This window comes from Rutilus rutilus (assembly GCF_951802725.1).
Source record: "Rutilus rutilus genome assembly, chromosome: 10".
NCBI classification, from domain to species: domain Eukaryota; kingdom Metazoa; phylum Chordata; class Actinopteri; order Cypriniformes; family Leuciscidae; genus Rutilus; species Rutilus rutilus.
In genome coordinates this window covers 40,889,032-40,907,323 of record NC_140215.1, presented here as the reverse complement: position 1 = coordinate 40,907,323, position 18,292 = coordinate 40,889,032, and the positions used below count along the sequence as shown (strand labels likewise).

The window sequence follows — 18,292 nt, the reverse complement described above, 5'->3', positions numbered from 1 at the left end:
CAAAGATGAATTAATGATATTAAGAAGAGGATCTGTGACCTCTGGAAGCATCTCTTTCAGTAGCTTAGTCGGTATAGGGTCTAACATACTGTACATGTTGTCGATTTAGATGAATTAACAAGTTTGCAAAATTCTTCCTCTCCTATAGCAATAAATGAATCGAGTTTTTCCTTAGGGAGATACAATGCTCTCCCTGATGCGATACTGTAGTAGACGGTTGCATAGTTATAATTTTGTCCCTGATATTATCAATCTTATAAGTGAAGAAGTTCATAAAGTCATTACTGCTGTGCTGCTTGGAAACATCTGGGGTTGAAACTTTCTTTTTCATTAGTTTAGCCACTGTTTCAAATAAATACCTAGGATTATGTTTATTTTCTTCTAATAGGGTTGAAAAATAAGCAGATCTAGCAGCTTTTAAGGCCTCTCTGTAAGCAATCGAACTCTCTTTCTATGAAACGCGAAATATCTCTAGTTTAGTTTTCTTCCAGTTGCGCTCCATTTTTCTGGCTGCTCTCTTAAGGGCCTGAGTGTGCTCGTTGTACCACGGCATTGGACTATTTTCTTTAAACTTCTTTAAGCGCAAAGGAGCAAATGTGTCTAAAGTGCTGGAAAAGAGAGAGTCAAACGTTTCTGTCGCAATATTGAGTTCTTCTAAGCTATCTGGGATGCTGAGATGATGAAACTGATCGGGAAGATTATTGATAAAGCAATCTTTAGTGGCAGAAGTGATAGGTCTCACATATTTGTAACACAGAGTCGGCTTTGCAGCCTTGGCTAAATGTAATTTACACAAGACTAGATAATGCTCTGAGATGTCATCGCTCTGCTGCAGAATTTCAACGGCATCAACATCTATTCCATGTGATAAAATTAGATCTAGAGTATGATTACGAGAATGAGTAGGTCCTGACACGTGCTGTCTAACTCCAATAGAGTTCAGAATGTCTTTAAATGCCAATCCCAATGCATCTTTTTCGTTATCTACATGTATATTAAAATCACCAACAATTAGGACTTTATCTGCAGCCAGTACTAACTCTGATAGAAAGTCTGCAAATTCTTTGATAAAGTCTGTATGGTGCCCTGGTGGCCTGTATACAGTAGCCAGCACAAATGTTAAACGTGATTTATTGTTTACACTAGATAGTGTTACATTAAGCACCAACACTTCAAAATAATTATATTTAAAACTAGATTTCTTAGTGGTTTTGAAAATATTACTATAAATTACAGCAACACCTCCCCCTTTGCGTTTCAGACGAGGTTCATGTTTATAACAGTAATCTTGCGGGGTGGACTCATTTAAAGTAATGTAATTGTTTGGTTTTAGCCAGGTTTCTGTCAAACACAGCACATCTAGATTATAGTCTGAAATAATATCATGAACAATGAGTGCTTTTGGAGTAAGCGATCGTATATTCAGCGACCCAAGCTTTATCGTTTTTAATTTGTTGAACATCAATTACATTTTTAACCTTAGATGGGTTAAGACGTTTTTTGTATGTCCTAATTCGGGGAACAGACACAGTCTCTATATGATGATATCTAGGTGAAAGAGGCTCTATGTGATGGGACTTATCTGACCTTGGTGACGTGAGACAGCTAGCAGACGGTCGGTTTAGCCAGTCTGTCTGCTTCCTGAGCTGAGGCCCAGATTGTCATGTTTGAGCTCTAAGACTATGAGCCAAATTACTAGAGAGAAGAGCAGCACCATCCCAGGAGGGATGAATAAGTATAAGTAACAAGGAATGATAGTAAATAATGATTAAAAACAGAAAGATGCAAAGTTTACAGACGCAAACCAATGCAACGCAGCAGTAGCAGCAGCAGGGCAGACAGGAGCAATCGAGCAATGGGTCAGATTGCTCGGTCACATGGGTCGTGGGAGAAAGGTGCGAGTGATTTAACATTATTGTTTGGAAACTCTCTTTCCATCTTCGTCTTGTCTCTCCTCAGCCTCCAGCTGTTCTGTATGTCTGAAAATAATTGTAAATTGTAAAAATATGGGCTTCAAAAAATTGTTTTTTGAAATCTAGGGGATTTTTTTTTTAAGTACCTTGCTTTGTCAGCATCTGCAAGACCACTTCTGTTCTTTTCTATCAGCTTGAGTCTCTCCTCCTCCAGCTTCACGCTGTGCTCATATGCAGGGAAGAAGGTCTGAGTGAAGAACTGCTGTGTTTTCTGCATCCAATCCTTCTCTGAGGATATGAAATTAGCCAACTATTAGGGATAAATCAGAGGCATAACTAAGATTGTATTAATTTACATGAATTTTTCAGGAGACAAACCTTTGAAAGCAAGCACAGGACTTTGTCTTTGCTCCATCTCCTCAGATAGGGATAACTGAAACATTTCAAAAGATAAGAGCACCTTAATAGAGACAGTCTGGTTAGCTTTCACCCCGGCTAAGACAATATCCACCGGAATGTGATACTGAGTGGTCTCTACAAATCTCAAGAGACTTTGTACTGCCAACATGAGAGAAAATGGCTGAAATTTCATTCTTAAAAATTGGAAGAAAAAAAACAGGCACTGACTTGAAGTGAACTTGGCTTTGGAATATTCTGCGTGGTGTCGTCCCAATGACTTGTGTCAGTCTGGCTCTCAACATCAGTTTGGATTCTCTGGCCTTTCACCTCAGCACAGCCCAACAATGCATCAAAGAACTCCAGAAAGCTAATCTACAAACAAAATAATTTGTCATATCCAATCAAAGTAATATCAACCAAAAAAAAAAAAAACATGAGTTCAGCTGCTGACCTCCAGGTCCAGGTTGCCGTAGATTCCATCTTGAATTGCAGGACTGTCCACAGAGAGGATCTCTAACACTTTGGACATGGTTAGCTCGCAGTCATATAAAAAGAGGTCCTGTCAACAGGACTATGCATAAGAATTATGTGTGAATAATTCTTATTAAGTTGAGACTAGATGAAAGTAAGAGGCCTGTTACCTTAAGCAACCAGACAAATTGCCTTGCAGTCAAGCTTTGGTCAGGCCGGACAGAATTTGCTTTACACAGGGCCTGGTAAATTTCCAAGCATCTGTCTAAGTAGTGACATGCAACTGAAGCTTGGGCAGGATGGCAGAACAGAGAGCCTAAAATAAAGAAGTACATTTTTAATCAAATAAAACATTTTTAATAATTAATAAATAATAATAGTCTATGTTTAACAGGGACATTCAAGAGAAGTTTTAATAATACAATCATAATATAATGTGTATCTCTCTACCTTTCACATTCATTGCATTGGGAATGATGTTCTGCTTCATGAGCTTTGAAAAACATGCTGCGAGTATGTTCTGAGAGGACCTGTAACATGGCAAGTGATCTGTGACTAGATGGAAACTTTCAAGAACATAAAAAATCCTATCATTGTAGGAAAATACTCACTCAATATCTTTGTGGCAAGCATGATATGCTACAGCGATGATATAGCTGACACACTCTCTCGGGAGAATGGCAGTGTAAGGAGAATAAACCTGATCTGGATTCAGATCTGGAAGCAAAACTTTGATTACAAATAGTTTATTTGATATAAAGAGAAAACATCACAAACCATAATTCTGCTTAAAGACATTACCAGTGATGAGATGATCTATTTGCGCTTGCGTGATTCGGTGCTGGTGAACTCTACAGTCCATGAGAAACCGAGAGAACTGCAGGTAGGTCAGGGGGAATGTTTTGTCTGGAGATTTCTCATGTCCAAGGCTGCTGTAGAAGCGATATATCTCCCTTAACAAACCAAAGTATCTCAGCACTACAAACTCCACCTGGACAGATGGAAATAAAATAATACTTACACAGCACACCAACACAAATTTGCCTCTGGATTTACCCTAGGATTCATTTCAAATAAGGTCAAAAACCTGTTTGAGTTCTTCATCTCTGTGGTCCTCAGGGACTCTGTCTAACAGAGTACTGATGTTCAAAACCATGTCAGATCCGAGTGGTGAGTTTGTGCTTGACTGTGAATCATCTAATCAACAGAGATAAAGTATTAGAAACACTACAAGTCAAAAATAATAATAAATAAAACCTCTTGACATACTGTAAGGGACATGAAATTGAGTGAACAGTGTTTATAGTACACTATCAAAAAATTCTGATAAGTTAACTCCCTCTAAAGGCTTTTTATTTATTATTTTTTAGAATGACTGTTTACGGTACATTGCCATGCTATTTACCACATAAATGGACATTCATTGTTCATTAGAGTTAACCTTTTTTTATTCAGGGATCAACGAGGATGGCCAATGTGAGAGTGTTTCAGGTCGTTTGATGGAACTGTCAAATTAGATACAGTGCTATGCATAAGTGAATACACCCATGCTAAAGTTGGACTGCACCCATACATTGCACTGTATGTATTTAACCAGCACTATAGCTTGTTTGATTAGATGCACTTTTATGCTTTGCTTACTTAAGGCGAGACACGCCAGGCAAAAACATCGATTTTTCATGCATTGGTCAGTTTTGAGATTTTGGGCTAGTTTACTCCTTTAATAATGTGTTCTTTCAAGCTGCTATAACGAAAATGCTGAAAATGTACATTAAGATGTTTATTTTATGACATTTTGTTTACTTGCGGCAGTAAGTTTCTCCCGAATTTACCAGGAAGTTAGTATTCCAACGCGACACGCCGAGATCCGTCTGTTTACTGAAGTCTGTCATGACCGGTATCGCTGTAAAGCTCTGAGTCTCCTGCACAACGCTATGTAACCCAAATATGGGCATTTCCTTTCTATCAGTAACCAATCGTGAATGTCCAAAGGGGGATTTAAAGCTAACGACGAAATCTCATTTAGAGCTATTTAACTCTTTAACTGCTGTTTTCTCAAAATTAGTTTTTTGTCATTCTCCAGAACAAACATCTCAGCCTATGTAGCACCTGTGTACACCAAGCTCTCCAGTTATACACTTAGCAGTATTCTGAAGATATTTTCAGAGGGATTTGTTAATAAATCATTCCTGGCCTGATTTATGTGACATTTTAATAAAAAAAATATGGCTAAATCGATTTTTTAAGGCTATGGACAGTATATTAAGATTTTTCTAGGTAATGAAAGCATATATCCTGAGTTTTTTTTTTTTTATCTTGTGTGTAAACAAAATGAAAAAAGAATTTTGCACCTGGCTTTATCATATGTTCAAATCTATCTACCGAAAATATATGCAAAATCGTGCATATTTAATGAGATGCCTAATTTGCATAATTAAACATACACATTTCTAAAACTTGTAATACATTTTTTTAATATACTTGTGTAAGTAATCAACTGAGGAAGTTTCATGGTGATATCTATTATTTTAAAATTTTACCCTATTCACCTGTAGTGTCTCGCCTTAAAGGGCATATTGCTGGTTAGAGTACCCAGTGAGCCAATGTATAGGCCTTTTCAGAATGTTTGTAAACAATAGGCACCGAGTAACTTCCGGGTGGCAGAACGCGAGCGGCTTCCACTGACTAACTGAAGAGATCCAGCCGGCGACTGCAACAGTTACATAGTTAAAAACGTTGTTGATCAAAGTTGAAACGATGATGAAAACGTGTTGTGTTTGGGGTTGCGCTGCCAGATATACAGCAAAAGGTGTAGGGGTTTCATCGATGTCCTGTGGGTGAGGAGGTTATAGCGAGTGGACGTCGTGTCGTCAAAAGTAGGAAATCTTAACGATCCGCTAAATTACATGATTCATCCATCATTTACATTTCTGCTGCCAACCCCGCTTGCCCTTCAACTCTGCTTCGTGTATTCTCAAAACGGTCCATCTACAAAATCACAGCAGAGCATTTATCTTCCGCCGGGGACATTCGAGACTAATATTAGTAAACTTGTCTCTTTTGAAGATCAAAGATTTTGAGCCTGAAGTAACAGAGGGCTGCCCACTCTCACGCATTCACCGTGAGACTCACGCAATTGTCACTTTTCACACGCTCTCACGCCACACATCCATTTTCTCACGCAACTTACCGAAATGTATATTCCTCATACATAATATCGACCAGTCAGTGTTTTTAAACCGCGTAAAGGTCGATATACCAGCTGGAGAACAATTGTCACATAACATTTACCTCAGGAAAGCCATTTAATGACCATGATAGGCTATAGCACGTTATTTTGGCTAGAAAAAAGAGCTATAGAGAGTATTTTGCTAATTATGTGTAGGCCTACTATATTACATATTTATTAGATTTTTTACTTATATCATTAAACACAGTTGTTATGATAAAAAATGCATTATATTTAATAATTTTTTTAATTTTTATTACATTTTTACTTTCGACGGTGGGCCTCCCTTCCAAGCAATTTACTAGCGTTGCCATAGGAACGCTTCGGCTTTTGCCACCCGGAAGAACGTCTATTACTGATGTGACGTCATGGTGAATTGTCGTATAGAACAATTATGTAGGAACTAGATTTAAATATAAACAAATACTTAAACACTATTTAGGCTTCTGGATTCGTTTTTGTAAGAAAAATGTACTTCCGCATTTGAAAAGTGCCAAACCGTCAGTGACGTAACGGGAGGGAGTGCAGCCAAAGTGAACAATAGGAAAGCGATGGATCGCAATGACAGCTCGGACGCTGAGGAAATTGTAGCCTAAATGTTTACTCGTATGACGGACCTCAGCCATATAATTATGAGCCTGATATGAAGCCAGGAGAGCAGGACAGGCCAGGGTTAGACAGAACAACGGTCAGAGGAGACACATTGAGTTGTGAGTGGTGGTGTGAGGACGGCAGGGGTCTCGGTGAGAGAACAGTGTTAGCTTACAGATATATCCACATTACCCGACGATAGCCTATGCATAACACTATGCTCAGATCACAATATCGTACAGATAATTATCATGTATCAGGCAATAGCAAAGCTAGCATGTGTTGTGTGTGTCAGCCATTAGGAGAAAGTTTCCAGAGGAAGAGGGACTTTATAAAGGCTTTGAATGGCCCCATTTTGGATGTGAATGAATAAAAAAATAATCACAATCACAACTGTCTTACTGTATAACCACTTCATATGTAGAAACAGCCAACACAAACATTAAAGTGTTTTTGTACAGATTGAAAATGAATTATAGAACATAATATATTATATTTATATTTATATTATATTTATAATAATAATAAGTTTCGGCTGCAGACTAATAATGCATTACATTACAAGTTTATGTAGGATATGTTAATGAATTAAATTAAGACAAGGCACATTTTGTGATCCGGATCCGTGACCATCATGTTTCCCGCTGGCGGCCGAACCACATTCTGACGGAGGACCGGGCGACCCGATGAAGGAGCTGGGAGTGTGTGCACATATCGCCGTCATCATATAACTCCAACATATTGCCGGGATTATAATCATCCGGTCTATAGTAACACTACTAGGGGTGTGAACCTACACTGGTCTCACGGTTCGGTTCGATTACGATTATCATGTCATCGATTCAGTTCAATTCGATATCACAATGCATCGCGATGCACCGCATCCTCAATTTTAAATTTCTCTTCAAAAGTGATGTGTGCGCACGTGTGTGACGTCAGAAAAGTCCGTACATTATAATCGGTTATGGTCTATTACTGAACCGATACCGAATCGTCCTCGTCTGCATCGCGATGCATCGTAGAAACGATTAATTTTGACACCCCTAAACACTACTCACTACCGCGTTTTCCGAAGCAGATGCAGAAGTGAAAGCCCGTCTCTTACCCTGCACAGAACGCACCCAGGCACGGAAGATAGCACCGTCCTTTTGCTTGTTCAGAAACCTGTGGACTCGATGTCCTGACAGGCCATGATTCACAATAATTTACCATGACGATGATTAATTGAAATACAATAAACACCGAAAACACACTGAATCACGACCGCTTCTACTGAATACCAATCTCCTCAGCACTGAGCGAACGCAGAGCCCGGCAAACGACTCCCTCTCGTGACGTCATATGACGCGATGTTAAGAAGAAAAAGTGTTTTTTCAACACGGTCAAGGAAACTGTCACGTTTTCTACTAAATTTGTGCCCTTATGTCTTGCAAAACTATTTTTAATCCTGCATTAACTTTTCATATGGTATTTTCATACAAGGTTATATATTAATTTTGAAGAAAAACAAACCCCTGCAATATCTCTCTATAAATTACAGAAACGTCTGTCTGTCAGTATGTCTGTGTGTGTGTTATTCGCATATCTCTCGAACCGTTAGTCCGATGGATTTCAAACTTCACAGGTGTCTCGCTACGGGCACAAGTAAGTGCAGTGCCAAGTTTGACGTTGTTTGGATGAGAAATGCAAAAGATATCGGTAAATATATCGGTAAAAGAAGCCCCAAGAAGGTTGTGGTTTCTGACAAACACTCAGTCAGTTACACTGCTTACTTCTCAATATTATAGTTTGGTTCCAGAACATGATAAATCCATTTTGATTAATTTGAGTAAAAATGTGTTTTCTTTACCAAGAAAGTGGCAAGATGAAACTTCAAACTTTCACATAGCATCTTTAGGTTATAATAACATAAAAAATTCTAATCCAGATTTTGATTTTCAAAGATTTATTATAAAAACGGTTTATTTTTTACCAAAAATGCAATGACACTTTTTTTTCAAAATGCAATTAATCAATATAAAAAATAATCGTATAGGTTATACAGGCACTGGACTAAAATACATTCAATCAGCCATCGCTAAGAAATACCTCCTGAGCTTTTTTGACGGCGATCAGCTGTAAAATGGCTTGGTCCTGCTCGGTTTACAAGAATTGAACGTTTTTTAAAAGATCCCCTGGGGTCAACGTGTCAGCGTGACAGAAGTTTGATGCTGTCGTGTGAGAACAAGCTACAATCGGCATTTTTCTCATCTTCTTAATTTCCACACGTAAATGATTAGATTTCGATGGCGTATGCTTCTTCCCTACGACAGAAACCACCACAGGTCCATCAATGCCGTCAAATGTTTTTGTTTTTTTTATCAAAAAGGACAAAGTAGAAGGAAAACTAGGATGCCGGGTGTATTCAGAGCGCCGCCGTTACTGTTTACGATGCGTGGAATGGTGCGCTGTGATTGGTTGAGCGGATTTATCGCATTCTGCAGAGAAAGGAGACTGGCGTTTGTCACGTTTTGGAAAGAAAGGGAGAAAACATGACAGAATAACACGGCGGATATCTTTTTAATTTTTCTTTTTAAAACGACGGACTTTTCAATATCGACCCTATACTATAGTGATTTTTGCAGGAACTCAATTTTTTGAACAATGGCGTTTTGGTTTATCGCGTTTTGGAAACAAACTCTTCATTTGCTTTCTAGCATGCACAAATAAAAATGTCACTGAACATTTGCTGTGTAATTGTAACAATGAGCACTCAAACACACCAAACCAACAATTACTGAAAACACACACAAAAACTGATTTTGCACGGGCACTTTGCACTGCTCCCTGAATCGACGCGCTTATTCATTTGTGGATGTTAACTGAATCTGTAAGTCAGCTATGCTGTTTACTCCTGAATATTGTATTCTGGTGCGCTTAACGTTATCGCTACTGTGTAATAGTAGCCTATGCTATTCACCAACTAAACATATCCTATTCAATGCGTTCACAGTCTCTTTCACGGCCATCATTTGTAGTAGCCTATTCCCAAACTGTGTGCTTTCTACAATTGCACAAATAAAAATGTCACTGAACTTTTGCTGTGTAATTGTAACAATGAGCACTCAAACACACCAAACCAACAATTACTAAAAACACACACAAAAACAGATTTTGCACGGGCATTTTGCACTAGTGCCCTTTAAACATATGGTTTTCTGTGACATACTGTTGTCTGTTTCATTCCTTCATTTAAGCTTGTTAGTAAGTCAAATTATATAACTGGCTAATAGGTTTTATCAAAATTGATTGAATGACTTAGTAGTTTAAGAATTGAATGACAATGACTAATTAGTAATGTTTTGTTATGAAAGCAATCATCATTTTTCTGCATTTATGAAGTTAAGCTGTCTTGGAGTTTTTTGTATAATTATAGTTTAATATACAATTGTAATCAAAATTATTCAACCCCCATTGCAAATCAGGTTTATTGGCAAAATGTACAGACTTTCAGCTGTTTGCAATGAACAAAAGTAATTGAAATAGCTCAACTACAACAAATCTTTCAAGTGATTTCCACAAATTCAACTGAAAATGCAACTTTTAATTACTTCTGCAGTCTCACAATTATTCAACCCCCTTATGGTAAGCATCTTTAATACTTAGTAGAACACCCTTTTGCTGTTATGACCTGATGCAAACGAGATGTTTAACCAAACACCATACAGCTTCTGGCAGTTGTAATTTTGATTACAACTGTACACTCACTGGCTACTTTATTAGGTACACCTGTTCAACTTCTCGTTAACGCAAATATATTATCAGCCAATCACATGGCAGCAACTCAATCTCAGAAAAAAAAAGCAAATATCAGGTGAGTGGCAGTTCCGTAGACGAAAATGCCTTGTTGGTGCCAGAGGTCGGAGGAGAATGGCCAGACTGGTTTGAGCTGATAGAAAGGCAAGAGTAGGCGAACTCAAATAACCTCTTGTTACAACCGAGGTCTGCAGAAGAGCATCTCTGAATACACAACACATCAAACATCGAAGCAGAACGAGCTACAGCAGCAGTAGACCACACTAGGTGCCAGATTCAGCTAAGAACAGGAAACTGAATAATAATTTAATATATTAAATAATAAATGTACATAGGCAAAAGTATATTTAGTCGCTGTCGGGCGGAATCCTCGTATCTCCAAAACCATTATTGTTCAGGAAATTAAAAAAACTGCATATTTTTTGAGTTATTGAACATTGTATCATTAAAGTTGGTATTATAACTTATATTGCTATCATATACAGTTGTATACCAACATTAACACAACATTTCCCCAAAATCCTGTTTAATCGGAGATACAAGCTTTATGACTTGGGAGCGGGGAGATACGAGGTTACGCTGTCATTGATAAGAATGGTACGGACACAGACGTCGCTGCTGCCAGCAGTGTTCATCAAAGTCTGCTGTCGCGTTGAGCCTTTTGACAAGAGATAAGGCTTTAAGAGCTATTTAAATCTAATGATTGTGGTTACATACATCTTCCTAAACTCTATTTTAAAGGTTTAAGAGCTATGAGTGATGCAATACCAAAATACTAGGCTGTCTAAAATAGGTGGAAATTAATCTGCACGCAAACAAAGTCGGCGGTCGCGTTGAGCCTTTTGACAAGAGAAAAGGCTTCAATAGTTAACCAAAGCTAACGACTGTGGTTACATACATCTTCCTAAACTCCATTTTAAAGGTTTAAGAGCTATGAGTGAAGCAGAACAAAAAACGATGAGGTAACTAGGCTGTCTAACAGGCGGAAATTTGCTTAATCTGCACGCAAACTTACCGTGGCTCACGGGCTTCCTTCTGCACCAAAGCATTACAGCAATCGATTTTTAACAAAACAGGCCTACTCAAATGTATCTAACCTAACTATTTTAACTCGTTATTGTCTAAAAAAACAGACAGAGTTATGCAATGATAGGCTTAGCTGCTACTGGCGCCAGTAACGTTAGACAGACCCTTTTTCTTCCATAAATAAAACCTGCTGCTTGGGGTATTTTACATGCACAGTGCCAACTTCCAGTCAGTAAAATAATAATAAAAACTCTAATTTAATGCTGGTATCCAAAACATGCCGGATTATGCCGCGTAAGCTCCCGCCGCGGAGTGAAGAAGAGGTGGAGTTACGAGGATTCTCAGACAGGTTAAGTGTCCAATGGAGTTACGAGATTTGCTCTCAAGCTATTTTCAACACTTTAGATTGGTTAATAATTTGTAAAAATAACAGAACCACGTGGGGACTGACCAAATTTGGACATACGAGGTTTCCGCCCGACAGCGACGATATATATATATGCTTATTGATTTCAGAAAGAATGTCTATATGCATGAAGTGACATCCATTAAGGGAGGAACAGTGGAGTGTGTGCAGTCTTACAAATACCTTGGGACAATCATTGATTCAAAGCTGAGTTTCGAAGCCAATTGTGAAATGGTGTGTAAAAAGGGGCATCAACGTCTGTTCTTTTTAACCTGTTAACCGTTGCCAGTGCGCCCGCGCACTGAAGCGTTATTTATTTATTTAATTCAAAATTACTATCAGATTTAATGTTATACCTTGACAAACTATACATAATTAAAAAGATATAATACTCAAGTTTCAGTATTTGACCACTATTGTATTCTGAGAAACTCATAGTGACAGTTATGTCTTAATTTGTGTCAGGAGTTATGAAATGAAAAAATGAGTCGATACCTTTAATATGAATTATGCGCGTCAGCCGCTTTCATTCATAAAAAAAACTGTGCTGTCGTCATGACAGCGATACACAAAACAACGTCCCTCAGGGCTTTAGCTCAAAACTGTGCAGATTTGGAGAAATATTGATAGATTCTCATAGATTTACATCATATTTCTATAGACAGGAATAATATTTATTGAATTTATACCCAAATGCGTCGATGTAATCTTTATGAGCATTTGGTATTCCGATACTGTGTTTTTTAATTCATACCAATAGCCTGAGGGCGCTACAAGCACAATAATAGTCCATATATGGAACATGAAGAAGAGCCATGACCATGTGACATTCCAGGACGTCACTGATACACACAAAGCTAACAAGAGATCGCGCTGTAACATGCAGATACAGATGTTTTGAAGACAATAAACATGATTGCACTGATATTTGAGTTACCTGTGTTTTTCAAGCCATGCCAGGTATTTTCATAATAATAGATTATATTTATAATGTAATGCTAATCTATATAGACTATCATTGTGCAGAACACTATCCAATAGTATATTTTCTGTCTGATTTTTTTTATCTGAAGCCAAATTAGATCACAGAAGATTATTTAAAATACTCAACGTCCGTTAAAAAGTAAGTTTAGAGCACAAACATGGTTTTAATCTCATAAATTGTCGTGTATTGATGGTGTGCTAAGCTAACATGCTAGCTAGCCCTAGGTGCACCTGCTACCTAGAAGTTATACTTTTATTATTTTTTGAATGCTTACTGAAATGTTTCTTTATTCAAGAAATGCATTTGATACAGTTTAAAATGTGTGGTAAACTTTGAGAAAAGAAATTAGGGACTGAAACCCTATGAATAGCCTGTGAATAGCCAGTCGTTAGTAGCTATAATGCAGACAAAAGAAATGCATATTTCGAGCCATAACCAGGCTGGAGAGGTGTGAATGTGTGCAGGGGGAGACTGAGACTGAATGGGGATCGTCTGCACCACAAAACAATAGAGACAATATACTGGATAGATGGTTAGAAGATGACAATAAACATCAGTAGCATTTTAGCGTCAAATCAAAATAAAGTCATTTGACATGGTCTTGAAAAACATTTAACCAAATACAGAGTTTTGGACTTATTATCTTCAGATTTTAAACATAGAATGTTTAGACATATGGCTTTAGCTGTAGTGCATTTCTAGATTGCTCCAGTGCCAACTTCAATTTTATTTTCATGAGGATGTTTCATAAAAATTAATTTCTAATAATTTTACAAAACTTTGAAGCTATTTATAACAATTTTTGTCATTATGACAATAATTAATTCTACATTTACAATAAACTGTCAGGTGTCAGCTTTCAAATGAGATCATACTTGTGCTTTTAATGCAAAGGGTTCATGAACTGTATCTGTTTCAGTTTGGGTATGTCATTTCTGGGGATTTTTCAAAAGTGGGGTTGCAGCTTAACAGGTTAAGGAAACTATGTAAATTTCAAATTGAGAAAACACTGTTGAGTATGTTTTATCGGGCTTTTACTGAATCAGTACTCTCTTTTTCTCTGGTATCTTGGTACGGGAACTTAATTTTAAAGAGTCGGAACTCTATTAATCAGATTGTGAAATGGTCCAGCAGGTTGATTGGGGAACCACTACTGAAGCCAGCTTCGCTGCACACCAGGCAGGCACAGCACATGGGTATTTCAGTCTTGTGTGAGCAGCTTCATCCGCTGTATTGTGAGGTACAGTCTCTGCCGTCCAATCGACGGTTTAGAGTACTGCGGTGTACAACAAAACGATATAAAAACAGCTTTGTTCCAGTAGTGATTCATTTTATGAATAGTACTAAGATGGAGTAAATTGGTTTAGTGTGTCTGGGGTATTATTTAAATTAAATATTATTTACAAAGAGTTTAGCCTAAATTGATTACTTCACAACAATTAGCCACAAAAACTTTTTTCTTTTTTTTCTTTATTCCCTTAAATGCCTATTAATCAATAACTAAAATAACACATTAGCTTGAAAACCCCTACAATTAATAAACAAACATTATAGACCGTTCTTATTTATCCGTACAGTATTACATTACCAGTAGATTGTATTTAATAGATTTCACTTTGTAACTGTTAAACACATTTGCAGTTGGTTTGTAAAAGGTATCATCATTACATGATTGGCCTGTATTACATTTACAGTTTTGACCAGCATGTGTCGCCATTTGTGTGTGTTTTGTGCATCTCACGCATGTATTTCTGGATTGGCCTACAGTGTGCGTTCCTGGATCGGTTACTGTTTTTGTTTTTTTCCACTCGATACGTGTAACGGAAATTCGATTTCGAAATCCGAAAAGCTCTTTCGAACAAAACAACTGGTTAATTTTAAGATGGCCATTTTTTTATTATTTTAGACCGGATCATTTCAGCTACGTTAATACAGCTTACGAAAGTTTCTGTTATGACATCTGTTAAAGTCACGGTTTCTATTCAGATTTTCGAACAATATTACAGTTCATCATCCAAGATTATTTATGTTCCTCAAGCGGTCTGTTTTGAAGTTCTGTGAGTAGTAAGAAAGACAGGCACTGATAGAGAAGCATTTCGATTGGCTGCAGTCTGCAGGCATTGGCCAATAACAAAAGACGACATAGCGCAGCCAATTTTACAGAATGCCATTGATAAATATCAATATCCCTCTAAGTTTTTATTATCATATATTGTGCTACGTTTATGTAGCTATTATATTGTAGATAAAATATAGTAATCGTTACAATGTCCACAAAAAAAAAATATATATATACATATAAGCCTAGGCTATATATAATCTTTTTTTTTTTCAACTGGAACGCCATCCCCTCTCGAAATTCACTCCCCACACTCCGTCCCCCCGTGCCCCCCCCCATTTCCAGCCCTGTATATATATATATATATATACATTGTAAACTACAGTTATATATAAATATTAATTTATACAATTCAATTTAGCTATGTAGGAAATCAGTTGCTAGGGACAATGGTCAACTATATAGTTTAGTAGCCATTAATTGACCAATCAGAATCAAGTATTCCAGAGAGCTAATGATAGGGTGACCATATTTTAGTTTTCAGAAAACAGGACGGGGGCGTGGTTTGGGAGGCGTGGTTAAGGGCTGGGGGCGTGGTTGGGGAGGTGTGGTTAAGGGGTGGGGCGTGGTTGGGGGCGTGGTTAAGGGGTGGGGGCGTGGTTGGGGAGGCGTGGTTAAGGGCTGGGGGCGTGGTTGGGGTGAATGCATCAAAAAATACTTGACAAATGCATTCACAACCTTGCAACCAGGGCTCGAGACTAACGGCGTCCTATCGTCCTGGGGACGATAGAAAATGTGTTTAGGACGAACAGAAATATTCTCCTGGACGCCTTCAGGACGAAAGACATTTTTGTATGTGTGTTCATTTATTACTAGCCTATTAGGGTAACTTACTTAGAAAATGCCAGAATGAACCGACCAAGCGCTGACTACAACGGAGCGCGTCTTCTCATGCTGTTACTATAGTTACTATCACTGGCCGGTACATCTATCACATGGCTTATTTTCACAGACGAAAACGAGACGATAACTAAATAAAAACTAGTTTTGAATGACAAAAACCATGACGAAAATCTATTGACATTTTCGTCAACGAATAAAAACTAGACAAAAATGTTAGATAGTGACGATTTGCGAAGCGATCCAGTCAGAACTGATGTCCTGCGTTTGTGGCTGATGCGCACATTTGTACTGTAACGTGCTGATCTACCCAGCGCCACACGGGTTGACATGCGCTGCATGTCTCATAAAACGTTAAAAAAATGTAAACGTCTGGGAGATTGAGTAGAGCAGACATGTAGATCTGAATAAGAGTGACGACGCAAAAAAAAAAAGCTCTATTCGGTACGGTTTTCTGTGCGCACACACCCGACCCGAAGCGTGCAGCCATACTGAATTGAGCCCTCTTTCGTGTCTGAATGGACAAATACACACAACATTATGTCGAAATGTCCGTTTTGGAGAGTATTCACGTAAACTGTGTCGGTTATGTCTTAAACAGTTTTGAGTGTATCGGATGTGCATCAGTGCAATTGGATCCGCATGACATGGACATGATCCGATGTCTTAAAGTGACAGTGGGTAATAAACCTAATATCCAGTGTCCTTAATATTGATCAAGCAACAAAAGAAGAAGAGAAAAGCATTCACTGCTCGTTAATAGCTTTAATAAGGATTCATTATATTTAATTCATACAAATAAATATGTCTGCGGCTTGAAAGAATAAAAAATGATGATATTTTTGAGATGTGTAGTCACCAGTATTTATTTGTTATTGTTTAATCCAACCAACTCAACCAACTCAAAAACGTTTTGAGCTGTATGTATTTTTCTCTTAATTTTCGTAAAATAAAAAAAGAAGATTTGTTCTGCATGAATACAAAAAAGCATTTAACTCCTGTTATTTTTTATTAAATCTGTTTTTTACCTGTTTACAGATAACTACTTTGAATGGAGCTAAATAAATATAATAATATATATCATACACATTTTAATGGTGTTTTTATTATGTGACTAACAACTATAGATGATAATAACAAAGTACAGAAACAACATGTTTATTTTGGGACGGTTGACATTCACTTTAGGACGGTTCAAATTGTTTATCAGGACGGTTCCAGGACGGAGGGGAAAAAAGTTAGTCTGGAGCCCTGCTTGCAACTATGTTATTGTACTTTAATACATAAAGTAATACATCCTTTCCATTCAATGTTTGGCCCGCAACAATAGAATAGCCTACTATTAAAAAAAAGTTTAGCTTTTAACACCTTTTACATGACACCATTTCTTTTCATGGCCATAGCAGGTTAAAAATCTACTACTAAAATAAAAAATCTACTACACTATTTCAGTAAAAAAACAATTTCAATCCTCCTGATGTTCTCTTGTAGCCTATACTTTCTTTATGTGGGCTTCTACTTCGCTAGCACCTTTATTTGACACACGTACGTTCCAGCTTTGCAGGTCATGCATTCTGCTTTACACGGATCCCGACCGAAACGAAAAAACAGGAATTTTCTCTGTAAATCATCTGTGAATGTACATTTGGGCTTTTTCTTTTTACGCTGTTAGCTACTTACATCTTACCTCGCACTTGACCGTAAACTGAAGCGTCGACCGTCGAGTCCTGGTCGAGTCACGCTGCTAAAATTAAAATTCTGTGTCTGTGAACGTAAAGTCCACCTACTTTGATTTGATTGGTCATTTCAAATATTCTGACATTGACGAGCAGTGTGACAGACCAATGAGGCTGAGATGAACACACACACACACGCACAGGCCTCTGTATTCTGACGTGCTCTCTGCTTGCCACTGCGGATTGAGGAACGCGCTGATTATAACAAGACGGGCCGAAGCCGGTTTCATATGTTTTGTGTGCTTAATGGCCCAATGAAAAATAATGAAAACCAGGACATTTTCATCACTTTATAAAAAACAGACAGGACGGCCAGGACAGGACGTTTGGTCACCCTAGCTAATGATATTTCATTCTAAATATTTAATTCTGGTCATGAATATTACTTAATACTTTACTCTTGTCTGGAAGAGGAGTCGTAATCCCACTCAGGCCAGGAGTGAAGGCCGGAAATTCAGCCACGCAGTCCTTATGAAACTCCCCTTCATATACCCGTCCATTTTCACAGGTGTATGTCCCCTGCAAAAGACCATCTGTAGTGTTGGAATCACACAACCATCTCACATCTCCATAGTTTGAAAGGTGGTTTACCTGTCCATGTTTTTGGTCGTGTTTCCACTCTCCACTATACACAGCCCCACTGGCATACAAGAACTGTCCTTGACCATGACGCACGCCTTGAACGAATTCTCCCCTGTACTCGTTCATACGAGGGTACTGAGAACATGGAACTCTTTTATGGAGCCATGTGTGCGTTCCTTTTCCCTCCTACGTAAAGTCAG

General features: G+C 37.9%; 1 protein-coding gene across 1 annotated transcript in view; it reads right to left on the bottom strand.

The window, feature by feature from the left end:
• Positions 1–2,265: 2,265 nt before the first annotated feature.
• Positions 2,266–18,292, bottom strand: part of LOC311297892 (radial spoke head 10 homolog B-like) — a gene marked incomplete at both ends in the record, with an annotated part of 17,943 nt that continues 1,916 nt past the window's right edge. The window contains 9 exons of the mRNA XM_084420366.1: positions 2,266–2,346; positions 2,541–2,684; positions 2,764–2,871; positions 3,241–3,313; positions 3,395–3,483; positions 3,580–3,774; positions 3,871–3,980; positions 17,897–18,029; positions 18,102–18,278. Coding sequence (XP_084276492.1) covers positions 2,266–2,346; positions 2,541–2,684; positions 2,764–2,871; positions 3,241–3,313; positions 3,395–3,483; positions 3,580–3,774; positions 3,871–3,980; positions 17,897–18,029; positions 18,102–18,278 — 1,110 coding nt within the window. The remainder of the gene's footprint in view (positions 2,347–2,540; positions 2,685–2,763; positions 2,872–3,240; positions 3,314–3,394; positions 3,484–3,579; positions 3,775–3,870; positions 3,981–17,896; positions 18,030–18,101; positions 18,279–18,292) is intronic.